Source organism: Camelus bactrianus, chromosome 6 (assembly GCF_048773025.1).
Source record: "Camelus bactrianus isolate YW-2024 breed Bactrian camel chromosome 6, ASM4877302v1, whole genome shotgun sequence".
Lineage (NCBI taxonomy): Eukaryota > Metazoa > Chordata > Mammalia > Artiodactyla > Camelidae > Camelus > Camelus bactrianus.
Window position 1 is genome coordinate 93,122,656 of NC_133544.1, and position 24,931 is coordinate 93,147,586.

Sequence of the window (24,931 nt, forward strand, 5' to 3'; positions counted from 1 at the left end):
ATATCTTAACACTCTACCAGGCTATCACTTTGGGGAAAACAAACAAATAAAAAATACTTTAAAATTCAAGTGGTCCCTTAAAATATCATTAATCTAGGTTAAGAATTTTCCTAATGGCAAATCCAAGCCTAAAAGAGGAAAATAATTTCCAACTTTTTCCTTTTTCTTCTGTATCATTCTGAGAAAAATGTCAAAGATACAGAATTTTTAAAAGAAGTTTTTATAAATAATGTATTCAAAGATTTTGACCCACTACATAAAGTAAGAATCCCACTCTTTCAGAAAAATATACAGATTTTGGTAAGAGTTTAAATTCTGAGAGTTTCAAGCCTGATGCCAAGCCTTTAGATTTCTACTGCTTCAAATCCAAAGGACCAATGGATAGCAATTTTAGTACACAAAACTCCACTATGCTGTATAGCTCCTTTTCTCCCGGGTCAGACAGCTTTATTCTGCTTCATTAACCCCTTCTTTGCTCCTTGATGGATCTTGGAATCCAGTTTCCCTGTAAGGGAGAAAAAGAAGCCTCATTATTTATTTTTTATATTTGCAATGCAAATCTTTCATGGCCTCCCAGGTCTTCTGGTTACTGTGTTCCTGTCACATTCAATTATCTTGCTTCGGGACTCAGACACTTTCAAACTTCAGAGCTTCGTTTTGTAAGAATGAGGAAGCAGTGGGAACACTGTACAGGGTCACACAAACGTGCACACACAAACACACTGAGTATTCGCCTAAAGAATCTAGGAAGTTAATATTTCTAATTCTGTACCTACTAGAAAAGAAACATCATGTTTTCCAGAGTGTCTGATGCTAAGGCAAACTTTTAAAGAACACACACATAACAATAAAGGAAGGCATTTCACACAGTGGGAAACCCATTCCTCTGACCTGTTAACTGGCTGAGCATAATGCATGAACCTCCCTCACAGTGAGAAAAGCAGTTCAACTCACCCCTTAGCTGCCTCAGACTTAATAGGGGGAGTGACCTGAAACAGTGGAGTAGAATCCACATGAATGCTTTAATGACAAAGGGCCCCTATCACCAGCTAAGAAGGGCAAAGGTCATAGGCCGTATGACTCTTCTAAGTGTTAAAGTTAGAAAACAAGCAACCTTCCAGTCCCAGGTGACCCTAATGAGAGGTACTTCACTGATGTGGTCTCTGACCTCTGACTCGTGAGATCTACCAGGATAAAGTTTGGTTCAGTGGTAGCCACCTTAGGAACCATCCAACTCATGAAGAAAATCTTAAGAGAGTTCCTCATCTGAGAATAGCGCTTGCAGGTTGCTTTCTCCCACAAAAAGCCTTATTTAAGTCAATAGCAATGCTGATGCTGGATACAGAAACAGTTCAGCACAGCCTCAGCACTAACCAAACAAACAAACAGGACAAAACAAAGAGCCTCCCTTCAACAATGGCTGGGTCTTCTACAGGCCTATACACACAACCACTGCCCCTTTATATTGTCATTTTCACTTACTGCAGCAATCAGGTTTAGGAGAGAAAGCAGTGGGCAAGAAGTCAGGAGACCCACGTTCCAGTCCTCCTTTGTCTGTTATTAGCTAGCTGCATGACTTGGGGCAAGTCATTCAGTCCCTTTGGACTGGAATATCCTCATTCATCCAACTATACGGATGCATGTCCTGATTACTGTACATGGAGACAGGGAGAAAAATACATTCAACCTAACAAGTTTTCCTGTTTTCTTATTTTTTTTTCTTCTTCCTCATCTCTCCAGGGCTACAACTGCCCCTGGAATAACATTACTTCCTTTTCTGTGCTTCCTTAGAAACCATCACTAAGTGATGCCCTGAATGACGTCCACCAACACTCACAATGATGTTGATTTTAATTTGGGCTTTGGAGCACAGAGTATTCCCAGGGATTTAGAAGTTCTTTCATCCCCCAGGCTGCCTGGCTGGAAATCCAAACATGTGCCAGCAATCTGGCAGAGTCCTATTACAAGGCAAGTTTGCCTTTGTATGCCTAAGACACAGCGACTGCCAAATGGTAGGTGCTCAATAAGTGAAGTAAACAAACACGGTGGACACCACAAATTTCAAAACCTTTACATTACAGGAACTACTAAGTAACCAAAAATAGCAGATTATCAGATAAACATAAGAGTATTCATTGTAAAGGTGGTGGTACCCAGAGGCACAAAAAGGTATTGCATTTCATTAAGCTTTTTAGGACAAGTTAGGACAGAATTTAGAATTCATCTAGGACTCCAGACTTTTAGTTCTCTGTACTGAATAAGTTGGAAGACCCAGGTCCTAGCTTTAGTCCTAAGACTACTTAGCTCTATAACCTTTAGGAAGTCACCTAGTCATACCTATACCTTTCAATGCTAAGAGGAAATTGGGTTACAGAGTACCGAAGGCCCCTTGCAGCTCTATGAAACTGCGGCCTAAAAATGAAATGTAAATAATGTGTTTCTGAGACAATATGATAAAGTGAAAAGAGAAGGAAACCTGGAGGTAGAAAGACTCAAGCAAAATACACCTTCTGTAAACCTGTTTACTCAACTGTATAATGAAAAATTCCTACTAATTTACCAAGTTGTTGAGAAGATTAGGGCTAACACTAAGTGCTTTTTATAGACTAAGCACTGTATTAAGTATTTTATAGACACTGAATCAGTTTATCAAATAACTAATTGAAATAATATATGTTAAAGCACTTCATAAGCTCTAAGTGCTCTGAAAAAGTAAGGGTAGTCGTATTATTTATGCTAAAGCTTCAGAGTTGTGTTTCTTAGTTATGGTGTCAGTTTTACCTTTAATTTACCATATAACTCTAGGCAAGGCTTTTAACAATATTTATTTCAGGTTCCTCGTATTAAAAAGAGACATTACCTTCTTCATATTCTCAAAGCTTTACTATATAATAATACTTCAAATATAATTTTCATAAAATCCCAGTCTATGAAAGCCCTCATGTGAGGCCAGCTCAGACAAGATCAACTCATCTGAGCAAAGCACTCAATGGTAGGCAAACTGATCTCTGGCTTCAGTGATGATGTGATAAAATGGAAAACTGATAGGAGAAAAGAGATAGAGAAGAAGAAGGATTTCCAGGGCATTCCCAGGGATTCAGAAAGTCTTTCATCCCCTGGTTACCTAAAAAAACTATACATGTGCCAGCAACCTGTGAGCGCCTTACAAGTAAAAACTTCTTTACAACTCTAACATCTACCATAGTGACTGCCGATAGTGGCAATTCTTGGGTCAGTTGGGCAATGAAGACAAGCGACTGGGACTTCTTGCATGAAGAAGCAGTTATCAAGGATGCCCTCAGATTGCCCAAACTCTGAACTCTAACTTCTAGTTTAGCCTGGTCTTTTAAGACTTGGGATCTGGACAGTTAACTATAGTAATACAGAGCACGCTCTTAAAAGCAAAGTGATAATGCCTAGTTTCTGTATTTCCCCAATATTTTTACATTTAGTACACACAGCATTTCAGTGTTAAACCACATCCTCAATCATCGTGCCTAACAGAAATCATGTGCAGCAGATGGGGGAGAAGTTAAAAGGGAAAAACTATTTGCCATCAATCGATGTTACTCTCATAGGGATTTCCACATGCTTTGCATAAGATATAAGGCAGAATCTGCATGAGTTTAAAAAGCATGTAGTTCACGTAAAGAAAAAAAATTCCTTCATCTTTTTGAGCATTCAACCTATATATTCTATTATACTTTTTTGCATTTCTTAATTTGAGTAGACACACAGCCAAGTGATTTCATACTACACATTGCTTTTTTTCTGAATTACTTAAATTTCAAGAAACATGATTATCCTCAAGTCAAGCAAGCTCAAGTTTATATGTCCAAAAACATGAATTAAAATATATACCTTTACCAATAAAAATATATTAAAAAAAAAAAAAAGAAATGACATGGTCTTAAAATGGAATACTATGCAGCTGCTAAAACAATAAAGCAAATCTTCAGGAAGTGATAAATGTATATATACTTTTAAGGCATATATATGTACATATATATATATACACACACACACACAAGTGATATAACATGTAAATGGGTTGTATTCTAAAAGTTTGCAAGTCAGAAGTTTTGAATTTGGAATATATTTCTCAAAGAACTAATCTATAAAAAGTGGCTAGGTTCCTAAGCCATCCCACAAGAAAAAATATTTAAGGCACAGAGCTGTAACTGAAGTAAGTATTAATATCATTAATACCACGGAACTTAGCCACTTCATGTAACAATATTCTAGAAGAAAATGTGAAGCATTCCAAATTAAAAGCCAAGTATGTGATTTCCCCTATGGCAGTGGTATTAAAGACTTTTCCAGCTGTCACCTACTGGAGGTGGCCACTATGACCTAAGGGAAGGAAGTTCTGACAGAGTGTAAGGTTTTTAAAGATAGTAAAGAGGAATGAAGGAAAAAGGAATGAGGAATTATAGGAAAGAGAAACTACACACAAGACTAAATCCTCAGGTAGGCTGGCTCCCCCTTTAGAAATTTTCTGAGACACACAGGGATTGGTCAATCTATTCTCCCCCTCCCTCCTACTACCTATTCTTTGCGACCCACGTTTCACTGTGTCTGGTCTACCAAGGAAGAAGCTCCAGTCTCACAATTTCTCTCCAGCCCTGCTGTGCCTGAAATAAGCACACAGTCCATTTTGGCTTTTTAAGGCTTTTAACCAACAGAAACAACAGGGAAAAGCTCTGTCCTGAGACCATCACTCTCCCCCACCCCCTATTAAACCTTGTGGTAAAAAACGAAGGCCATATGTGTGCTGAAGGTGGGTCTCTGGGTAGAGAAAAGTACTGAAGTGAAACATTTCAGAGAAGTATAAAAACTCTGTTTACACAGAACATTTTCTCACAGGAGCTTAAGCAGCAGATGAAAACCAAGATAGGGGAGGAAGCTAAGAAAATGTAACTGGGACTAAAGATCAAGCAGACGTGGGTCTGGGAGAAAAGACCAACCACATTTTCCTACCACCAGTGTTGCCATCAGTGCCTACAGTAAGGTAAGAATGGAACAGAGTAAGAAGGGGTAAAACTCCACAACCAAAAAAGAGGAAGAGGAAATGGAGGCTTAAATCTTAAATAGTGGAGAAGAAGGAAAAACAATTTCCAGGGCCACTTGGCAACCAGCTGGGGTACAGTTTGAAGCAAATAATTTGTGTACGAATTTTCTGAGTTGCAGGAATCTCAGGAGCATTTTTCATAAATCATGAGGGTTGTCTGAATTTTGCAGTAAATACACATTAATCTAAATTCATACTCCAAAAATTTCATTTTGTGATCAAAAACAGTATTATCCATAGCAGTCAGCTAACCAACAACATCAGTATCTCTTGGGAGAGGGCTCAGGAACCTGTGTTCTAACAGTTCTCTAGGTGATTTTTATTTACATTACAGTTTGAGTAGTACTTCTCTGCAGAACGGCTTAATAAAATAGCTGGTCCCCAAGGTACAGGGCGAGGTGGTATTGTGCACAGATCAACAACTATACATGCCCCGGAATCGTCCAGGTCACACAGTGCGAAAGCAACGTCACAGAGGCACAAAACCGCAACTGACATGAGCAAATGGGAGAGTTGCTGATGTTGTTTTTAAAAGGAAGTTAGGCAGAGACGGCATCACTGTATGTTTCTTGAGATTGCTTGGAAACAGAAGCGGCTGCTGTAGGACTAGACAGAGGAAGTGAAGTTGGGAGTTGAAGAAGAGTCGGAAGTTGAAAGAGTAAAAGTCAACAAGCACTTTCTAAGAAGTGAACATGCAGAGGATACTATTATCGCAAACTCAGAAAAGCAGGAGCTACAGAAAAGGAAATACCAAGAGGTTTCAAAAAGAGGATGAAAAGCAAGAGGGCTAGAGCAGAGCTCAAGAGAATAGTGGGAAGTGGTGCCTCCAAAACAGACACTCAAAAATAGACATTTAAAAAGTTAGGTCTTATTCTTGGATTGAATATTGAGGAACAATAGATAAATGACAATGCTGCCACAGGCACTGGCTTAATACTTCCTTTAATGAGCGCAGTACAGTGGAGCAAACGTTCTCGTTTGGCTGAAAAAATAGGATTTCAACTGTAATGGGTTCCTAAATGGAAGTTTATAGAGTGATGCACTCACATACCAATAACTTTGGAAAGGCTATACTGCAGTTAACCTTACATTAAAGTTATTGCTAAACAGAATTTTATTAATCTTCCAAATAGTTGAGATGCCATAGAACAGGGTAAAAAGAGAGGAAAAAATTTAAAGTTAAACAAGTGAGATTAAGACAAAGAGCAAAATAAAATTAGACCATTGAAGCTTGTGACTTACAGATTTTTGGATTTCCTTTAATAGGAAACTTCACAATCATTTCCTGGGGATTTGCGCAGATGAAAACAAATGGAGAATCAGATTCTTGACTCATGTCTGGATACTGTGAAATATAAAAATAAAAAGTTCAGGCTAGTTGGGACAAATTTTGAATTTCAAGGAGCTCAAAGGATGTCCCAGAATCCACCTCCACATTCTAATGATATAGTACGCTCCATTTCACAGGCAGGTGAAGAGGATTATGCTCAACAAGCAAGAACAAACCTTCAACTTTCCCCAGGCTCTAGCATAGTATTCTTATACAGTCCTTGGCCCACCATTTGTGACATCCTATAACGGAAATAACTTCTTAAAAAAAATGCTTGACATCTTCACAGAAGAATCAAAACTGACTACTCTTTCAATATAAGTGACTGTGAGTTGGGAGATTCAGGGGTCTCCTTCAGGAACATCAGGAATCCTCAGATTCAACTCAAGGGAACCAGTGGAAGATTTAAGAAAAATAGAACATTTGTGGAAATTCTGCCAGAAACAACCAACAGAGCCCTTCTCTCACTAAAGGGAAGGAAGATGATTCATTCTTAAAGGTATGAACACACCAAAGCTGTTTTGCTGGATGCATTCCAGACTTAGGGTGAGAAGGTAACTAGTAGAGCAAATTGGAAAATAATTTAGAAGCCTCCTTCGGATCTCGTATCACAGAACAGATCTGTGTGAACACTTAGGACTTTTACTCCTTCTACAAAGACAGACAGAGAACATGGAGCAAGACTATCTGGCCATATAATCATAACTTCAGGAACAAATGGGGCTTGGCAGAAAGTGCTCTCTAGCAATGCCCGACTGACCTGGTGTTTCATTATTTCCTATCTTGGGACGTCTCGTGTTTGTCATGTTCGATAAATAAAACACATAAGCTAATTATGACTATAGGTCAGACTTCATTACCCAAAGAGCCTTTCTCCTAGTAACTACCATCAAAAGTATGAAATTATTTTCCACTCTCATTCACCTGCTAAGATGTGTCTTCTGAAGATCTAAGGCTCTAAAGTAAAAATGGAGGTTTCAATAAAATCGTAAGAAAATTCAAATGTTTCTTTAACTAGTAGAAGCATAAACAGTTAAACTTCTTTACTCACCACTCTGACCTAGGTGGTAAGTAATACTGTGAAGAAAACAGAAGGGATTCTCAATGGCTTTTAGACCTGCCCACATACCACAGCTTTTGTGGGGGACAGGTGTGGCGTGTACTTTGATAAAACACAGCTTAATATCAAGTATCAGCCACAATTATATTCACAGACAGGGTCAAAATGTTCATGGTAGAAAAGAAAGCCTAAAGATGGAAGGGTAAACCTTCTTCTTTCCTTATCCCCTGGATCTTTAGAACTCAAAGAAAAGCAGGATCCAGCTGTTAGTTCAGAATGAATAAAACCAGAGGCTGCCATCAAGATCTTTAAACCTAATTCTACAGAGGCCAAAGCAGCAACAGTCACGGTTCACATCTCTTCCATTTCCCTGCTCTCTCTTCTCTGTGTCATAGAGTGTCAAGGCAGAGGACAAAGCTGCCTGAACTTCACAGCAATACTTTTCCAAAACTGCAAGCCATTTCCCCTCTTTCTTCCACATGAATAAATGTTCTCTCTCTACTGGATCAAATGCATTAACAAACATACTATCTGTAATGTCTGCCATAAAACAAAAACTCCCCAGATGCTGCATACTCCTCCAGTTACTACCCCATTTTTCAGAGTCTCTTTATAAGAAAATTCATTAAGATTACCTGTACACCCTCCCTCAAATTCCTTTCCTTCTACTTTTCCTTGAATTCACTATAAACAGGTTTTCACTCCCATTACTCCACCTAAACTATTCTTGTAAAGGTCATCATTCATTTCCCTGCTGCCAAATCAAATGATCAATTCTCAGTTCTCATCTTATGCGACAGATGGAGAACTTGACAGAATTCTTCTCTCCCTCCCTCTTGAACGCATTCCTCGTCTGGCCTCCAGGATACCATTCTCTTCCTGATTTTGCTTCTTCACTGACTGCTCCTCATATCCCCACCCTGTTGGGAGTACTTCAAGAGTCAGACCTCAGACCTCTTCTCTCTCTACACTCACAACCTTGGTGATTTCCTTCAGTCTCAAAGTTAAAAAAATAAGGTCCTGAATTTGTAGCTATGAGAGGTGATGGAGAGAGGAGAGTGTGTTAACTAAACCTATTGTGGTAATCATTTTGCATTATATGGATCATATATCTAATCTTTATGTTGTATAACCTGAAACTAACACTGTGTTATATGTCAATTAAATTGCAATCAAACGAAAATAAAAAAAAGTCCTGGAAATGCAAGTCAATACCACAAAGAGATACCACTCTACCTTCACCAGGATGATTATTATAAAAACAAAAAACATGGAAAATAACAAGCATGGGTCAGGATGTGAAGAACTGGAATCCTCATGAACTGATGGTGTGAATGCAGAATGGTGCAATTGCTGTGGAAAACAGTTTTGTGGTTCTTCTAAAAGTTAAACATAGAATTACCATATGATCCAGCAATTCTAGTTCTAGGTATACACCCAAAGGAATTGAAAGCAGGGATTCAAATACTGGTACACCAATGTTTAGAGCAGCATTATTCACAAAAGCCAATCATTTTCACAATCCAAATGTCTATCAATAAATAGATGAATGGACCAACAAAATATAGCATATACATATAACGGACTATTATTCAGCCTTAAAAAGGAATGAAATTCTGACACATACTACAACATGGATGAACCCTGAAAATAAATTATGCTAAGCGAAATAAACCATACACAAAGGGATTCTACTTATATGGGGTACTTAGAATAGACAAAATCATAGTGAAAGAAAGTAGAATAGAGGTTACCAGGGGCTGGTGGGAGAAAGAAAGAGGAGTTGTTATTTAATTGGCACAGAGTTTCTGCTTGGGATGATGAAAAGTTCTAGAGGTGGATAGTGGTGATGGTTACATAACACTGAATGTATTTAATGTCCCCTGAGTTGTACACTTAAAAATGGTTTAAGTGTTAAGTTTTACATTATGTATATGTACCACAGTAAAGATAAAATTAAAAAAAAAAAAAAAAAGTCAAAGTCCTGGATTTCCTTCCCAAGCCTGCTCCTCTCTTACTCATCCCTTTAAAATAAATAAACAGCTATTCCATCCTTCCAGTTGTTCAGGCCAAAAAATCTATAACCAACTCACTGGGAAATCCTGTTAACTCTACCTTCGAAAGATATCCAGTATCTCACCACTTTAAGACTTCTATGACTAGTTCCCTGGTCCAGGCCGTCACAGTGTCTCCCTGGATTACCACAATAACCCCCTAACTGGTCTCTCCATTTCTACCATTAACCTCCCTCTTGTCCGTTCTCAACATAGCAGTCAGAGCTATTTTTTTTTTTTTTTAAATATATCAGATCAGGTCACTCCTCTGCTCATAACTCTGCAATGGCTTTTCATCTCAGAATAAAAGCCTAAGTTCTCACTATGACCTACAGGTCCCTAGACAATCTGGCCCCATTTCCTCTCTGAAGCCTTTTCTTATTACTCTACCCCAACTTTTTACTCCAGCCACAGAGGCTTCCTTGTTGTTCCTGCTTCTGGATCTCTGCACTTGCCCACCCCCTTTTCCTGGGACTTTCTTCCTGCTAGGTATATATATGGCTTCCTCTCTCTATCTTCAGAATCTTGTTTAAATGTCAACTTCATAGTGAGTCTTCAGGCACACTTAATCCTCAACTCCTACCTTAATTTTCTTCTATAGCACTTGCCATCATCTGATACTATATAATTTACTTATTTAAATTGCTTAATTTGGACTTCCCTTACCAGGATGAAAGCTCCATGAGGGCAGGGATTTTTTGCCTGTTTTGTTGACCCCTTAACACCTAGAATCATGCCTGGCACACAGCAGGCAATCAATAAATATTTGTTGGATGAAAGAACAAGAAATTTAACAACTTGTGCATTTATATTATCTTAACCATGCTAAATACACACATGCTGGGAGCTGGACACTCTTAGAACTAAACTCTGGATAAAACAGGTGTTATTCTGTAATCTGTTATCCCTAAGCTAAATTAGAAATTTTGTGTCTTGGCAGGTGGCCAATAAGGCCCTATGTTTAATAAAAACTACCCTGACATATATTAACAGAGTAAGAAATGTCAAATAATGGGAAAAATGATGGATAAATGAAATTACAGAACAAGAGGTCCGCTGTTCATTCATGCCTCACAATAAAGACAACAGCTAAAATCAACTTTCCCAACTGAATCCTTAAATCCAAGTTTCCTGTGAATATCCCTTTCCCAAGCTCCATCACTAAACTTCAGGAGAATTATAAGAAACAGAACTGAAAAGCAAAGAAACCTATGAAGAATAAAGAAAAGTAAGGCCTATGTATTGGGAGAAGGGTTTATTTCTCATGGTAAAATGCATTAAAGTCATCTTGGCAGAGCCTCAGTGCCTCCAAGAAAGCATAATCTCCCCAGTTAGTCTTGGACACTGCAGACCACATTAAACACCAACAAGTCAGAGACTTACCAAAGAGGAATTTTTGGTTTGAGAGTCAAAAGATAAAATGCGGCTGATGCAGAGAAAGAGTTAATTAAGAAAAGGAAGGTTCATACTTGTGAAGAACAGAGGTAAACTCTGGATGCCATATCCAACTTAGAAAGGATGCTAGATTAAGGGTCACTGAGGGAGCACAACACACAGCAAAGGGAATATGGGTTATAAGACCAAATAACTCAAAGCAACCGTTCAAGTTCAGCACCAGACTCCTCAGGACACTGCTGCTGTTCTTGCCTACAACAACATGATTCCTGGTTTCCAGCTTGATGAGTGGTGGAGGCGGGCTTACTTTCTTTCATGCCTCATAAGTTTCATAGCTGTCTAACATAACAGGTAATTAACTACTAAACAACCATTTTCTTCTCCTCTCCAGAGGAAAATTATTCACTAGTCATCTAGAAAACATTTCTCTTGCCATTTTTGTAAGAGACAAAAAAAGTTTAGCAGTTTTTGGCAACCACTACTGATTCAGAGCCAAGTGGGCATTTCCCCTAACTCTGCCAGCCTCTTTTTAATCCTTGGACTGAAATGATCAGATACTCCTAAACGATGTCACTCTTCATGAAAATCCCCAGATGACCTATATGTAAATCTTGTACCTGTCTCCAGAGGACTAACGGCTAAAGCAAACAGTTAAGAAACTCATTAACAAAGAACATATATTTGCTGTAGGTTTTCATGGTTTAAACTTTGGAGAACGAGACTGGACATGAAATCAGGCTCTGAAATCTAGTTAGCTGAAAACCAACTCCAAGAAGATTGAAGTGATAATATTCAGAAAGAGGGAAGGAAATGAGTCTGATAAAAAAGGCCACAAGCACAACAGATCTAAAGAAGCATATCCTGAAAGCAACTGTGTTCTCTGATAAATAGTTCTCATTTACATTTTCCTTCAAAGCAATTCAAGGTGTTCACAGGATAACTAGCACTGCGGGCCCCATGACACTGGACTGTAAGAGTTTTCTCACATCAGAGTAACATACTCATCAAAGTGGGATAGCTGAACTCCCACATACCAGTACCCAATTCAAATCATGGGCCTAGTATCAAATACAGAGAGTTTCAGCTCAATGCTCCATTCACATATGCAGGTGAGAGGAATAATGAAAAAGTAATATGCAGCTTTTGGGTCTTATAGCCATTTGTGGAAGATGATCTGGTTGAAGCCACACGGCACTGGTTTCGTGGTTTCTTCCTACTGACAATAAAATTCCTACTATGGCTTTCTGTGCCCTTTGGAATCCTATCTGTGCTGGAACCTCCACACACAAAAGAACCCAAGGACTTATATTTTCTCTAAAATTAACCTCATAGCTTTTCTGCTCTGATTCTTCAAGACCTAAATGGGAATCATCCATTCGTGGCAATTATTTTTGGTCTTTATTTTTATACAGCAGGCTTTTACATCAACCTAAACTAGTGAAAATCAAAAGAAAATTGCTCTTAATTAAAGATACTACATTATAAGGTCCTTAATCATTGAAATCTACCCTGAGACTAACACCTCAGAATGCTAAGATTCCTCTGGCATTAAGGGTTCTTCCAGTTTCAGATTTTTATCTACCAGTGGCTGGTCTGACTCAACTGAGGACAACTATTCTGAGGAAGAATTCAGAGAACCTTTGACATGAGTTGACATATCATTATCAAGTAATATATAGTGTTATTAACAGCAATAATGTCCCCTTATCAAATAACATGTCTTTTAGACATGGAAACAACCCAAATGTCCATTAATGGATGACTGGATAAAGAAGATGTAGTACATACACATAATGGAACACTACTCAGCCATAAAAAAGAATAAAATAATACCATTTGCAGCAACATGGATAGACCTGAAGATTGTCATTCTAAGTGAAGTGGACCAGAAAAAGAAAAATGCCATATGATATCACTTATATGTGGAATCTAAAAAATAATAATAAAATTAAAAAATAAGGACACAAATGAACTACTTATTCATAATTTAGGTGATTGATTTCTTGAATATGTGTAAGCACATTTGACTGTCCTTTATGATTTGATTACTACATTCTGTTGATTCTTATTTTGTGGCTGGCTTTATTCCTTTGGTAACTATGTAAGTTTAAAAAGCTAAAGCTCTAATCTGTTTTTAGAAATGATGATCAGAACATATATGTAAACTAAAAAAAATGCAGTATATTGTAAATATGTATTTACATGCAATATTATGTCTATGTGCAGTCAAACTGTGATAATTCTACCTAATAAAACTGAAAAAGGAAAAAAAAAAGAAGATAATGGGTTTAGTTTGAAAAAAACATGTCTTTTAGAACAAAATAGATTAAAATATTTTAAACAGTCCAACTGAAAAATCATAGAACTGCTTTTTATACAACAGTCACATACTACAGAACATCTCTCCTCTACCGCTACTATACAGATTTCCTTTGCCACAGCTCCTTTATTTTAAAAAGTCATTTACCTTAAAAGAAAATCTTGTTCCTCTGTATACCCTGTCTAGACTAACAGTACTATCATTCACCCAACTCACCACAGCCAGAAGCCCACCAAGTTTATCCCAGACTTCTTTCTCTCACCCTTCATATCCAATCAAATCACCAAGTCCTATAGACTTTACCTCCCAAATATTTCAATCATCTATTCCTTTCTTTCCAACTCAACTGCCAGAACACTACTGCAAGCCTCCATCATGCCTCCACCTGGACAAACAGGATAATTTCCTAAATCACCTACTTGTTTTCAGGCTTGCCCCATCGGGTCCAGCCTTCCTACAGCTGCCTGAACAATCTTTCTAAAATGTACATCTTACTATCTTATTATATCACTTATGTGGTTGCCCTCAGAATACAAGTCAAATTCCTTCAACACAGTATTTAAGGCTTTTCTTATATCAACCAACGCCTGCCTCTCAAAGTACTGTCACCACCATTTATTGAGCACCTACTATGTGCCAAGCATGTATCATGCTAGGATACTGGAGGTAAAAAGATGAATAAGACATAGATGGCTCCTAAAGGACTTACATGCAAACATATAATTAACAAAAAAATAGTTTAAAATGTAATAATAGAAACATGAACATAGTAGCCCAGAGAAGGAAGTGATTAATCCAAATGGCTGAGGTCAGGGAAGACTCTACACAGACAGTGACACCTGAGCTGTTTTAAAAGACGAATAGAACTCTCTTGGTGGACAAGAACATGGAGACATGATACAAGATGGTATATGGATGGAGATATAAAGTCTTCTTTCTCCAGGGACTGCCTTTTTTAGAAGCTGCCTTAACCTTCCCTGCCCTGCCTCCAGCCAAGGTGAGTCAGGAGTTAGATCCTCTCCTTTGTGCACTCCTTTGATCATATGATAATTACCATGGTTTAGTTTTCTTGTATCAGTCTCTTCTAGAAGACTGAAAAGATCGAGAGGGGATGAAATATATTGTTAAAACTGTGGATCCTTAATTTTTAGCACAGTGCCTGGCACATGACAGATGGTCAATAAATACTTGCTGAATGTGTGATTTTATATAATATTCTGAGCAATAAAGTTTTAAATTAGGAGATAATTTGCCACCTGGTTCATACAGTAAATTGGATAACAAACTAAGATGCCGTCAACAGATTGCAAGAAGATAGCAAGACTGCAAAGCTACAGCAGATTCCTTCTAGATCAAGCAGACTGCTTTCTAAGCCTGGGTTTATTTACAGATAAAGTGAAGGTGTGAAGGTGTCACATTGAGTGACTGACTCTACCTACATAAAACCTGACACCTGTTCCTCTTCCTGTCTAATTAGAACAGATTTAAAAAAATATATCTAACTTGGATGACAACTGCCTTCTCACTAGACATCCCACCTTCAGTCTCTCCACCGCAATCCATCTTTTACATTACTACCAGATTCATCTTCCTCAAGAAAGGCTCAGATGACCTTCAAAACTGACTAGAGAAAAATGTCTCACCTCCACAGCCTATCATTCAAAGCTATCTACCTTCTGACCACAACACACCTTCCCATTCAACAAATTGGTCTGCTATTATTCTCCAGTTATTCTCCATACAGAACCCATGACTTTCCACCTCACATTACACCCTCTGCTTAGAACACGCTTTTCTACCGCCCAAACAGGAAGCCTTGAACAGCAATCCCAATTTTACCATTTACTGACTATATGCAAGTCATTTTAGCTCTGAGTCTTAAATTCTCTCATTTCTAAAAGAAGGGTAATGATTCCTTGCTTGGAGTTGTTGTGAGGATTAGAAAATTACATACATAATAGGTCTGGCACATAATAACTGATCAAAAAGTGATAGATTTTATTATTACTATCCTTCAAGGCTAATTCAAAAGCCACATTCTTAATAAAGTCTTTTGGGATCCCTCCCAGCTGGAGGAGATTCCTCCCAAACTTGCCCTCCTTTAATTCCTCAGAGGCAGTCTTTACTTCTCTTAAGAGAGTTATCTTTGCTTTTTAGTTTGTATTTCATTGTACGTATCTTATCTGCCTAGTGGTCTTTCAGACTTTGTGGACAGAACCCATGGCTGATTCATCTTTTTGTTTCTCTTAGTGTCTAAAACAATGTCTGATTTATGGTAGGCGCTCAAGTAATTACTGATGAATAAAATACTTAAGAAAATCTTAAGAATTATGTGTTCATTTCCAGATGAAAAGTTAAACATGGAAGAATTTACATAAATGCACAGAAAAGTGTTAAATTTCCCTTTCTCTCTTCAAGATCAGTACAGCAGAAAGCATAATGCTTCCTGGATTACTTTTTTTTTAATGTACATGGTTTTCCTCAACTCATCAAGTGGGCACTTGATACCCAGGTTGCAAACAACTCTATAGACAGTCTGTTCTGACCTAGAAACTCAAGTAAATGTTCTAGTCTTCATGAGAACTCTGCAAATACATTCTCTGTTTCACTCAAATGAGCTGTGATATTAAAGACCTGCCTAGGGTTAGGCTAGTTGTTGCAGACATACAGTTCCCCTCTTTGTCAGGTCTCAGATCAGACCCCTTAAGGAATATACATACACTTTAGGTCTATGAATTGGCAGGTTTTCTCCATATAACAGAGAGAACATTTTCACATATTTTCAAAGAGAATTTGGGGACTGCATTTTTCAATGCCAATGCCTGGTTTGAATACAGACTATCACTTCCTTCATTCTCTAATTTCTCACCTCTCAAACAATCCTTTTGTGAATAGAAGCTGATGATTTCCACACATGAAGTGCTATATGCAATCTTTCTGCAGATCTCTATTGCATGGACATTCTTATCTAAAAAGGAACAAGTAATACTCTCCTCCCCACTGGAAAACTCTAATTCTATTGCTGATGTCAATTATACAGGCACCCAGCAGCAGAAATGCTTCAGCATAATTCCTTCAGTACAGGATCTTGGCTATTACAAAAGCCCTAAGATCAAACGGACTAAAGGGTCAGTAAGCTGGCAGGAGAGGAATGGATTCAATACAGGAGAGGTAGAATAATCAGTGACCAAGGAGATAGCAGACAAATCAGATTTTTCTATCGAAGACAGAGATATAAATAGCACAAACCCAATACAGATGCATAGAAACAAAAGCCACCAACTCAACTTTTCTGTTCGAAAACTTGTTAGGTCCTGAGAACTGTTCAAACCACAGCTGCTAATGGTTATGGATTTGGCAATCAAAATGTCTGTGTTTAAAAAAAAAAAGTTTTAACTGCCTTACTACTGAGGTTACAAACCACAGCCTTGATGCATTGTTGCAGTCAACATCCTCCCTGCTGTTTTTGAGAGCTTACATCTGCTGTGGGCAGATAAAACCCTGACAAGGCACGGGCTCCTTCCAGGGGAATACAGGAGAAGTTTTAACTAGATGACTCTCATCTACCTTTCTCTCCTGAGTTGAGCCTACAGCCTTTTCGGTATCACTCCTACCTTGTCTAGGTTGATCCCCTGCCATTACTCAAGAGGACTGACGGTCAAGCAGGATTTTTTTCTGGCACAAATCAGCCATGCCAGCCATATCACTCTTAGAAGATAACAGGAAGACGAGTTCTTAGCTCAGGGGAAAGCATTTTAAGCACATATTTTTTAAAGCCACTTACAGTGTAGTGCACTTGATTTTAAACAACCACTAATAAAACCTTTTCTTTCTTTTTTTTTAAGGAACTAAATGATCTCACTATGCCAAAAATAGTGAAAGTTTAGTATATTTTAACTTATCAAAGAAAGGCCAAGAACAGCTATTATTCCTAAACTCTCAACTCATTCTTGAAAAAGCAAGAATAACACTGGTAAAACAGACTAGGCAATCACAGTACTTATATCAGAGAACTCTAGCTCAAACAGACACAGGTAGACTACCAAAGGTGCTTGAGACATTTTCCAAAAGACAGCCAAGTACCAAAGCTACAACTTTTGAAAGAGGTAAGATCCTTACCCAATAAATAATCTCCAAATATGGCTAATACCAATTCTGAAGACACTCATGTGCTAGCCTCGCACACAGAAAAGAAATAATGGGAAAAGCCATAGAAAAGCTGACCACAGGAAAAATGGGTATGGGATTTCTGTGTCTGATGAAGTCTTGTAGCTTCTGGCATTTTGGGGTATTCTAATGTCATACACACATCAGGGAAATTCATAAGAAGAGCTGCCAGGACCTCCAGCTGGGAGCATATGGGAGAATTCCTTTACTTATATGTGCTGTCCTCAGCATCCTCTGTGTAAAAGACAGAATAAGCTCAAGGAGGACTACCATGCTGACCTGAAAGAGAGGTACCCCTGAGAACCCAGAAAGGTTTGTTTTGTTAAATAGATTTCTAATTCCTGTAAGCCTTGTGGTACTCCATACACTAGGATTACAGCTCCCTACCCTTCTCTACACAAATCTGTGGCAGAAAGATGACTGGCTAACTGTCTAGTTATTGAAATCATTTGACCTGGATCAAGTGGTGGCCTGATTAATTGACAAATGAGAAAGTAAAGCCAATCCCATCACCCACACTGCCAGATGCTCCTGGGTTCTCTTTTAGAATGCAAATAACCTAAGGAGAAAATATAATACATTAAGTTATACTAAGCTGTACCTGAGAGTCTGTAAAACTCAAAGGCCTACACCAAGATAAGGAATTTTTACAATTATTACTTCTAGACTGAAAAAAAGGGAGGAGAGGAAAGAAGACCCTGAAAAACAAAATAGGCAAAAGATCCGCAAAAAGATAGGATAGGCACATTGGGGTGTGGAAAACAAAGGGACTCCACGTTTTGCCTGGGTCTGGATCAGGTACTGAGGGCAGAACAAAAGGGTTGGAGTCAAAATTCATACCAGAACACATGTACTGTACTCATACACATAAAGAAATTAGAAAAGGGCTGAGGAGGCAATCCCCAGGAAAATGAAAGGTAGAAAACTGGAAGGATAATAACTATTGGCTAAAATCTTTGAGGAATGGATAGAGAGTGAAATGGACCGGAGCAGTTTTTCTAAAAGGCAGACACTAATGGCAGTAATGAAAGGCAAAGGAAAGTCTGGAAAATAAAGAATTTATTGAGAAAATAAGCTAAAGGACATTTTTTTAAGCACAGTGGGGGAACCCCTATTACAAAAAGTAGCTATTCAAGAACAGGAAAACCATCTGGTTAGGTAAGACTCTTCATGCTTCAAGGATGGACCTTCTCATTCTGGATTCCTCCTAGCCTGAGCCTAATCAAAAAGGCTCTAAATTTCAAGAATTTTCCAATTAAGCTAAAGTCTTCCAGCTCCCTCTACTGTTCAAAAATGTACTTTAGTTATGTCAGTTCAATCTTTAGCAATCAAAATTTTTTAAAAAATGCATACATATGTATGCACAAACACTCACACACACCCAAACCTGGCACTGTCTGGACAACTGGAGTTCAAACATACTTGCCTATCATGAATACTCTGGCCTGGACCAAATGTTTCAGAATAAGTAATGACAAATTCTACCATTTCCCACCACCTAACTGACATAATTTAAGGAATAATGGAGGGTTTCTTTGCCAAAAGCAGCAGTTTTATTAAAGGATAAGAATCCAGCTATTCTTGCTAGCTGGATTGTGGCAATAGCTTTTTATGCAGAAATGTTTATGTACCAGTCCTCCACATACCAGGAACCAAAGAATCACCGAATATTTGTTTCTGCCATGGTCTTCCCTTCCCAATATTTCCTTTTTAAAAGATTCTCTTCACATGTCCAAATTCGGTTGTTAGCACCTTACTATCTCCAGGATATTCTGAATTGAAGGCTCTACAGGTCAGCTGTGGCGGCAAACAAAGCAACCATCCAAGAGAAATACTCTATACTCACCTGATCCTTAAATTGCTTCTGGGACAAGCAGTCAATTAGGTCCACGCAACCCAGGAGACAACCTGATGGATAGTCACTGGGAAACTCCACATCTGAATCAAGAATAACGGAAGGATTGGATAAATTTCCCTCTTTAAAACCTTGGAACTCACATATCTGTTTTCAATTCTGAACAAATCGCTTTCTCTATTATCTACTCGTAGGCATAAGGAAAACAATGAGGCTTTTTATTTGGCACAACTGTTTGTATTTTAGCAAAAAAATTCAGTGAGTAGCTGGCTTAGTCTACTATCCATATCCTAAACTATAGGAAAATTAGTTTCATACCATCGAAGTTCAAGGACTCCACAACTTCAAACAAATTAATTCTACTCTACTCAAGTGGATCAGACTGCAGTTTGGTAGTGATGGGTTTTGGAAACAAGCTAGAGATGTCAAGAGAAAAACCATAAAAATGTAGTAAAAAACATAAGAATGTCAGAATACGAATTTAAAGTAAGTCGGTCATATCAGCCAAAACAGCATTTTTAAGGAAACACGAACCTTGATTCCTAAAGTTTGATTTCCTAACAGCTTTTAAAGGTGGTTTTGCACTTATTCTCTCATTTTGCCTTCAAAACTATTGTATGGCTGAGTAAGAGGAAGGAAACCAAGACACCTAAGAGTCAAAGTGTTTTTTTAGGATCCTGTGCTTAGGGTGATTCCCAAAATATGCCACTTAAGTCATCCAACTTTCATCTGTCCAAATCCAATAGCATATGTCTATATTGGGTCACTCCCAATTAAAAAATTCTTATTTGTGGTTGTTCTTCCAAATCTAAAGATCCCAGAATTTACAGTAGTTGTTTTACTCTCATAATTTTAAGAAAAGGAAAAATTATGACTATTTGGTTGATTCTTGGTGTTGGGAACTGATATTTTTATTTGTATTGTTTGATGAATTAATGCTTTGAACAGCTGTCTATGATTTGCCACCATACAAATAAAGTCCCTTTCAGCCAAAAACAAACAAACAAACAAAAAACAACCAGCCAACCAACCCACAGGAAAAAGGAAGTGAAAGAAGATGAACTTCAATGACTTCTCTCCACAAAGTAAGACTGAAATTAAAAAAATATACAGCTGTTACCTTTCCCACGAAGAAAACGGTATGTAGTCTGGAGTTCTGAGACTTCCTGAGGGGAGGGTCTTTTGGCTGTGGCTGCTATCCAAAGTCGTCCTCTGTGAGGGGTGTACCAGCTTCTGCCCTCCACCCTTCAACAAATACAAATTCAGTAGAAAGAATCTAAATTCTAGTGTCTTGGAGGATCTGATAACATACAACAAATTATCCAGTTGAATCAAGAAATCTATAGATGATACCTCACCAAGAGGGGTATTTTTTGTGAAAAAATTTCTCCTATAATACCTTTCACTTAAGTATGAATACTGTTCTCTAGTTTTTTTCTATCATCTGAACAAAGACAATTCATCTTTCTCAGCTCCTGTTTTTTTACCTGATCTCTGTAACTCAGATTTGGAGCTTTCACTAGCCTTGGGACCTTGACAATCCAAACCTATTTTCAAGGCATCCAACTTGTCCCACAAAAATGGAAATCCTTGCCTTTAAGTCATGAAAGATTTATTAATTAGTTGTTCTTTAATATGACAGAAAAATCCTCACCCACACATAACTCCCCACGAATAGTATTTTTATAATTACTATTTAACAGAATTTATGTAAATAAAAATGCCTATCATCTTTACTCTAAATTGTAACCACATTTATTTATATTTTCTTAAGTGTTTTATAAAAGTTCTTTGAAGATAATTAAATGACCTGTTAACTAGTTTGAAAGAATCTTTAAGTGGAATAACAAAATGCACTTCAAGAGAATTTAATTACTCCCTACTCTCCAAGGATTACAAAAAGATGTTTTTCATTTAGTTCCCATAAAATGAAATAACATATCTTGATAATATACCCTTATTATACTAGTCTTATAATGGGAAACAGGGAATTTCTCATATCCTTAGTTTTCCAATATAGATGAATTGGAACAGTGCCAGGTAGTCAATAAATGAGGAATGAATCAATATTATTTTTTCCCTCTACACCAAATGATCCAAAAGGTTATTGGGTAAACGGTCTCACAAATGCGGCGGAACCACCCACTTTATTTCTGTGGCACTAGTGATTGTGGGCTGGATACTGCTCATCCTGTTCTTTTCAGTGAGAAAATATGAATAACAGATTCAAAATAGGATGAGAAATGTAAACATTCTGATTCCCACAGCAGTAAGCAAGCTGCTTTTCTACTTTGGAAACGGAAGGCACCTCAACTGCAGAGATCTGAGTAATGGCACTAAATCATGGATTATGAAACAATTAGGAGTCAAAGCAAGAAGGTCTGACCTTCAAGAGGGGAGAAAAATGGTAATGCACCTTAATGAAGGATGCAAATCACAACTAATCATGAAAACATCAAGTAGAAATGATTGTTCCTAAATTCTGATAAATCTTCTTTCAGGAAAATAGAGAAATGACAGAGGCTTACACAGTAAGAGTGAAAAAAGCACTCTGAAAACCTAAATTCTAGTTCCATCTCTGCCACGAACTAGCTTTGCAATTCAGCGCAAGCTACTATACCTCTGCCTGCCTAGGTGTCCAGGATTGTAATAATACTGGCCTGATCTACTTAAATAGAGGTACTGCTTTGAAAATTCCAAGACTGTATTTAAATATAAGGCATTATTACTGATTTGAGTTAGGACACTGCCAAGGATATAAAATTCTAATAGATAAAAAAAGAAGGAAAAAAGAGATATGTACACCCCCCACATTCACAGCAGCATTATTTTTAATAGCCAAAACATGGAAACAACCTAAATGTCCATTGATGAGTGTGAAGAAAATGGATGAAGAATAATATTCAGCCATAAAAAAAAAAAGAAAATGAAATCCTGTTATTTGCAACAAAATGGATAAACCTTGAGGGTATTATGCTAAGTGAAATAAGTCATACAGAGGAAGATACTTTATGATCTTACTTATATGTGGAATCTGAAATAACCAATCTCATAGATACAGAGAACAGATTGGTGGTTGCCAGAGGGAAATGAGTGAAGGTGGTCCAAGAGGTATAAACTTCCAGTTGTAAGATAAATAAATCCTAGGGATATAATATACAGCATGGTGACTACAGTTAACAATACTGTATTGTATAGTTGAGTTGCTAAAAGAGTAATCTTAAAAGTTCTCATCATAAGAAACAAAAAAAATTGTAACTATGCAAGGTGATAGATGTTAACTAAACTTATTGTTGTAATCATTTTGCAATATTTCATATATATATGAAATCATTATGTTGTACACCTTTAATACAATGTCATTATGTCGTCTACATCTCAAAAAAACCGGGGAAACAAGGAAAAAGGAACATGTAACGATAAACAAAAGAAGAAAAACATAATATAAATATATAATGACCTCACTATGTAACAATTTGCACAGGAAAAAGAATATAAACAAACCTCCACAATGCTAACAGTAGCTGTTTCTAGGTGGTGGAATTACAGGTGATCTTTCTTTTTCTAGCTACTTTTCTGTATCAGTTTTCTATTTACATTTATAAAAGCTAAGAAAAAAACATTTAAAAAAGTTGAATTGAGAATAAACATGTGAAACCATAGAATAGTAAGCTATTACCATCACTAACAGGTACAATAGCGTAAGTTTATAATACCTCTACTTAACCCTCACTACTTCCTCCACTTTTTATAGAAAAGGAATTTGTGGTAAAATAGTTCCTCATTATGGTTACTCAAATAGATGTATAGAAAAAAAAACAAAACCAGTTAGGCTGGTGTCTTAAATAAAAGTAAGTAAGCATAAAAACTTTCCATTTCCAATAGGTTCAAACCATTAAGGTTGCTGAGTGCTGTATTACAAAGGCAAAGCCAAGAGACATTTTCAGTAGACTTCCTTCGAAACGTGAAAACACTAATAGTCTATTCTTTATTATGACTAGGATCTGTAGTCTTTCTAACCTGTTTTTTTTTTTTTAAGCTAGCCAGTGAAAAACAAGTCCTTAACATGAATATATTGCTTAAAGTTCTATGTGCCAAAGAGTATTATAAATCATCCCTAGATTGGGGAAAATGAATTCCAATCCATAATTCTAAATCAAGTTTATGCAAAATCTTCTACCACCAAGATTCATTTCTGTCCTTACCTTTTAATCCCTCTGACAAGCAGAGAAGCCCAAGGTTGATGCAGAGAGAGGCACCAGCCACCATCAAAGCCTTCCTGAAATTCTTGGTCCTGGATTCGAAACTGCTGCCGACATGAGTTGAACTCTAGCCCCGATCCTGCTGAATGGAAAGCTGCCTTCTGTGAGGCTGCGCTTGTCTGATCTATCCACTATACAGGAAATAAATCAAACATATAATTTTGTCTGACAAGGGAAGAACCTGGGGTAGGTATACAAAATGAGATGAAGGCTAATAATGAACAAATCATACTGGGAATACTCTCTTAGAAAAATGTATTTCATCTTTGTCTGAAACAAGGTGGAGAAGGTATAAATTCAGGAGGAATCCCACGTATGATAAAAAGGGCTCTTCTTAAAGGATAATTAGATAATATTTAATTCTCCATACATAGCTTCCTAATTCTAGCAACAGCACAACTATCAGACCAAATACTTGGTCTGTAATTATTTCCACTTTAAACTTATTAATGATTCATACAGGATTTTGCACAATTTCCCAATATAATCCTATCAGTGAAAAGAAGGTTCAACATTTTGGTCCACACAATCTTCGCAGGGGCAGGGTCGCATGCTGTTACCATGATAAAGCCAAACAGATGCTTTCAGGGGCCAGGAGTTCTGAGTATTAGATGCATGAAGTAGTCCTCTTATCCTGAAATGAACAACTGTCCCCGAAAAGAGAGGATGGAGCACTACTCCCATCATGTAAAGCGAATATACAATTACAGAGTACAGGTAATTACAGGAGGCTAAAGAATCCTGGCAGTAACTCAGTCAGAGAATGACAAAGGTTAACATTTCTAGGAGGGTATAGCTTAGTGGTAGCGTGCCTGCCTAGCATGCACAGGGTCCTGGTTTCAATCCCCAGTACCTCTGTTAAAAAATAAATAAACCTAACTACCTCCCCACAAAAGAGGGGGGGGGGGAGAGGTTAACATTTCTTCCAGAACAAGAAGACTGAGTGCTCTGAAATTCATTTTCAAAAAAAGGAGGGAGGGGCTCTATTGGGATGAAGAAGTTTGGACTTAATTGTATTAATTTATTTTTATTTTTTAATAATTTATAGGGAAAACAAAAATGGTAGAACGTCAGTCTAGAGACTAAACAATCATTTCACTCCTAAATGTTTTAGTTTTCTCAACTGTAAAATTATGGAGTTGGACTAAGTGAATCTCTAAAAATCTTTCTGCAATAAAATTTTATGACTGTAATCAGCTGTGTCATATCTTAAAAAGAAAAACCAAACATTTACTAAGTGAAAAACATATAAAGCAAGAAGACTTATATAAAAAAGGATACAGTTCTTGCTTTCAAGGAACTTACAATCCTAGTAGACGGCACATAAATAACTATCCAAAACGTAAGGCAGAACTGAGTAAATACTACACGGGGACTTAAGTCCTTAAGTGGGAACACAGAAGAAGAACTGATCCAT

At 37.4% G+C, this 24,931-nt stretch overlaps 1 protein-coding gene across 1 annotated transcript in view; it reads right to left on the minus strand.

The window, feature by feature from the left end:
* Nucleotides 1-201: 201 nt before the first annotated feature.
* TRIP4 (thyroid hormone receptor interactor 4) overlaps nt 202-24,931 on the minus strand; it is a 46,844-nt gene continuing 22,114 nt past the window's right edge. Inside the window, exons 9-13 of the mRNA XM_010955210.3 lie at nt 23,458-23,645; nt 20,373-20,497; nt 19,244-19,335; nt 6,314-6,416; nt 202-505 (exon numbers count right to left, since the gene is read on the minus strand). Of these exons, the coding sequence (XP_010953512.2) occupies nt 438-505; nt 6,314-6,416; nt 19,244-19,335; nt 20,373-20,497; nt 23,458-23,645 (576 nt within the window). The 3' untranslated portion in view covers nt 202-437. The remainder of the gene's footprint in view (nt 506-6,313; nt 6,417-19,243; nt 19,336-20,372; nt 20,498-23,457; nt 23,646-24,931) is intronic.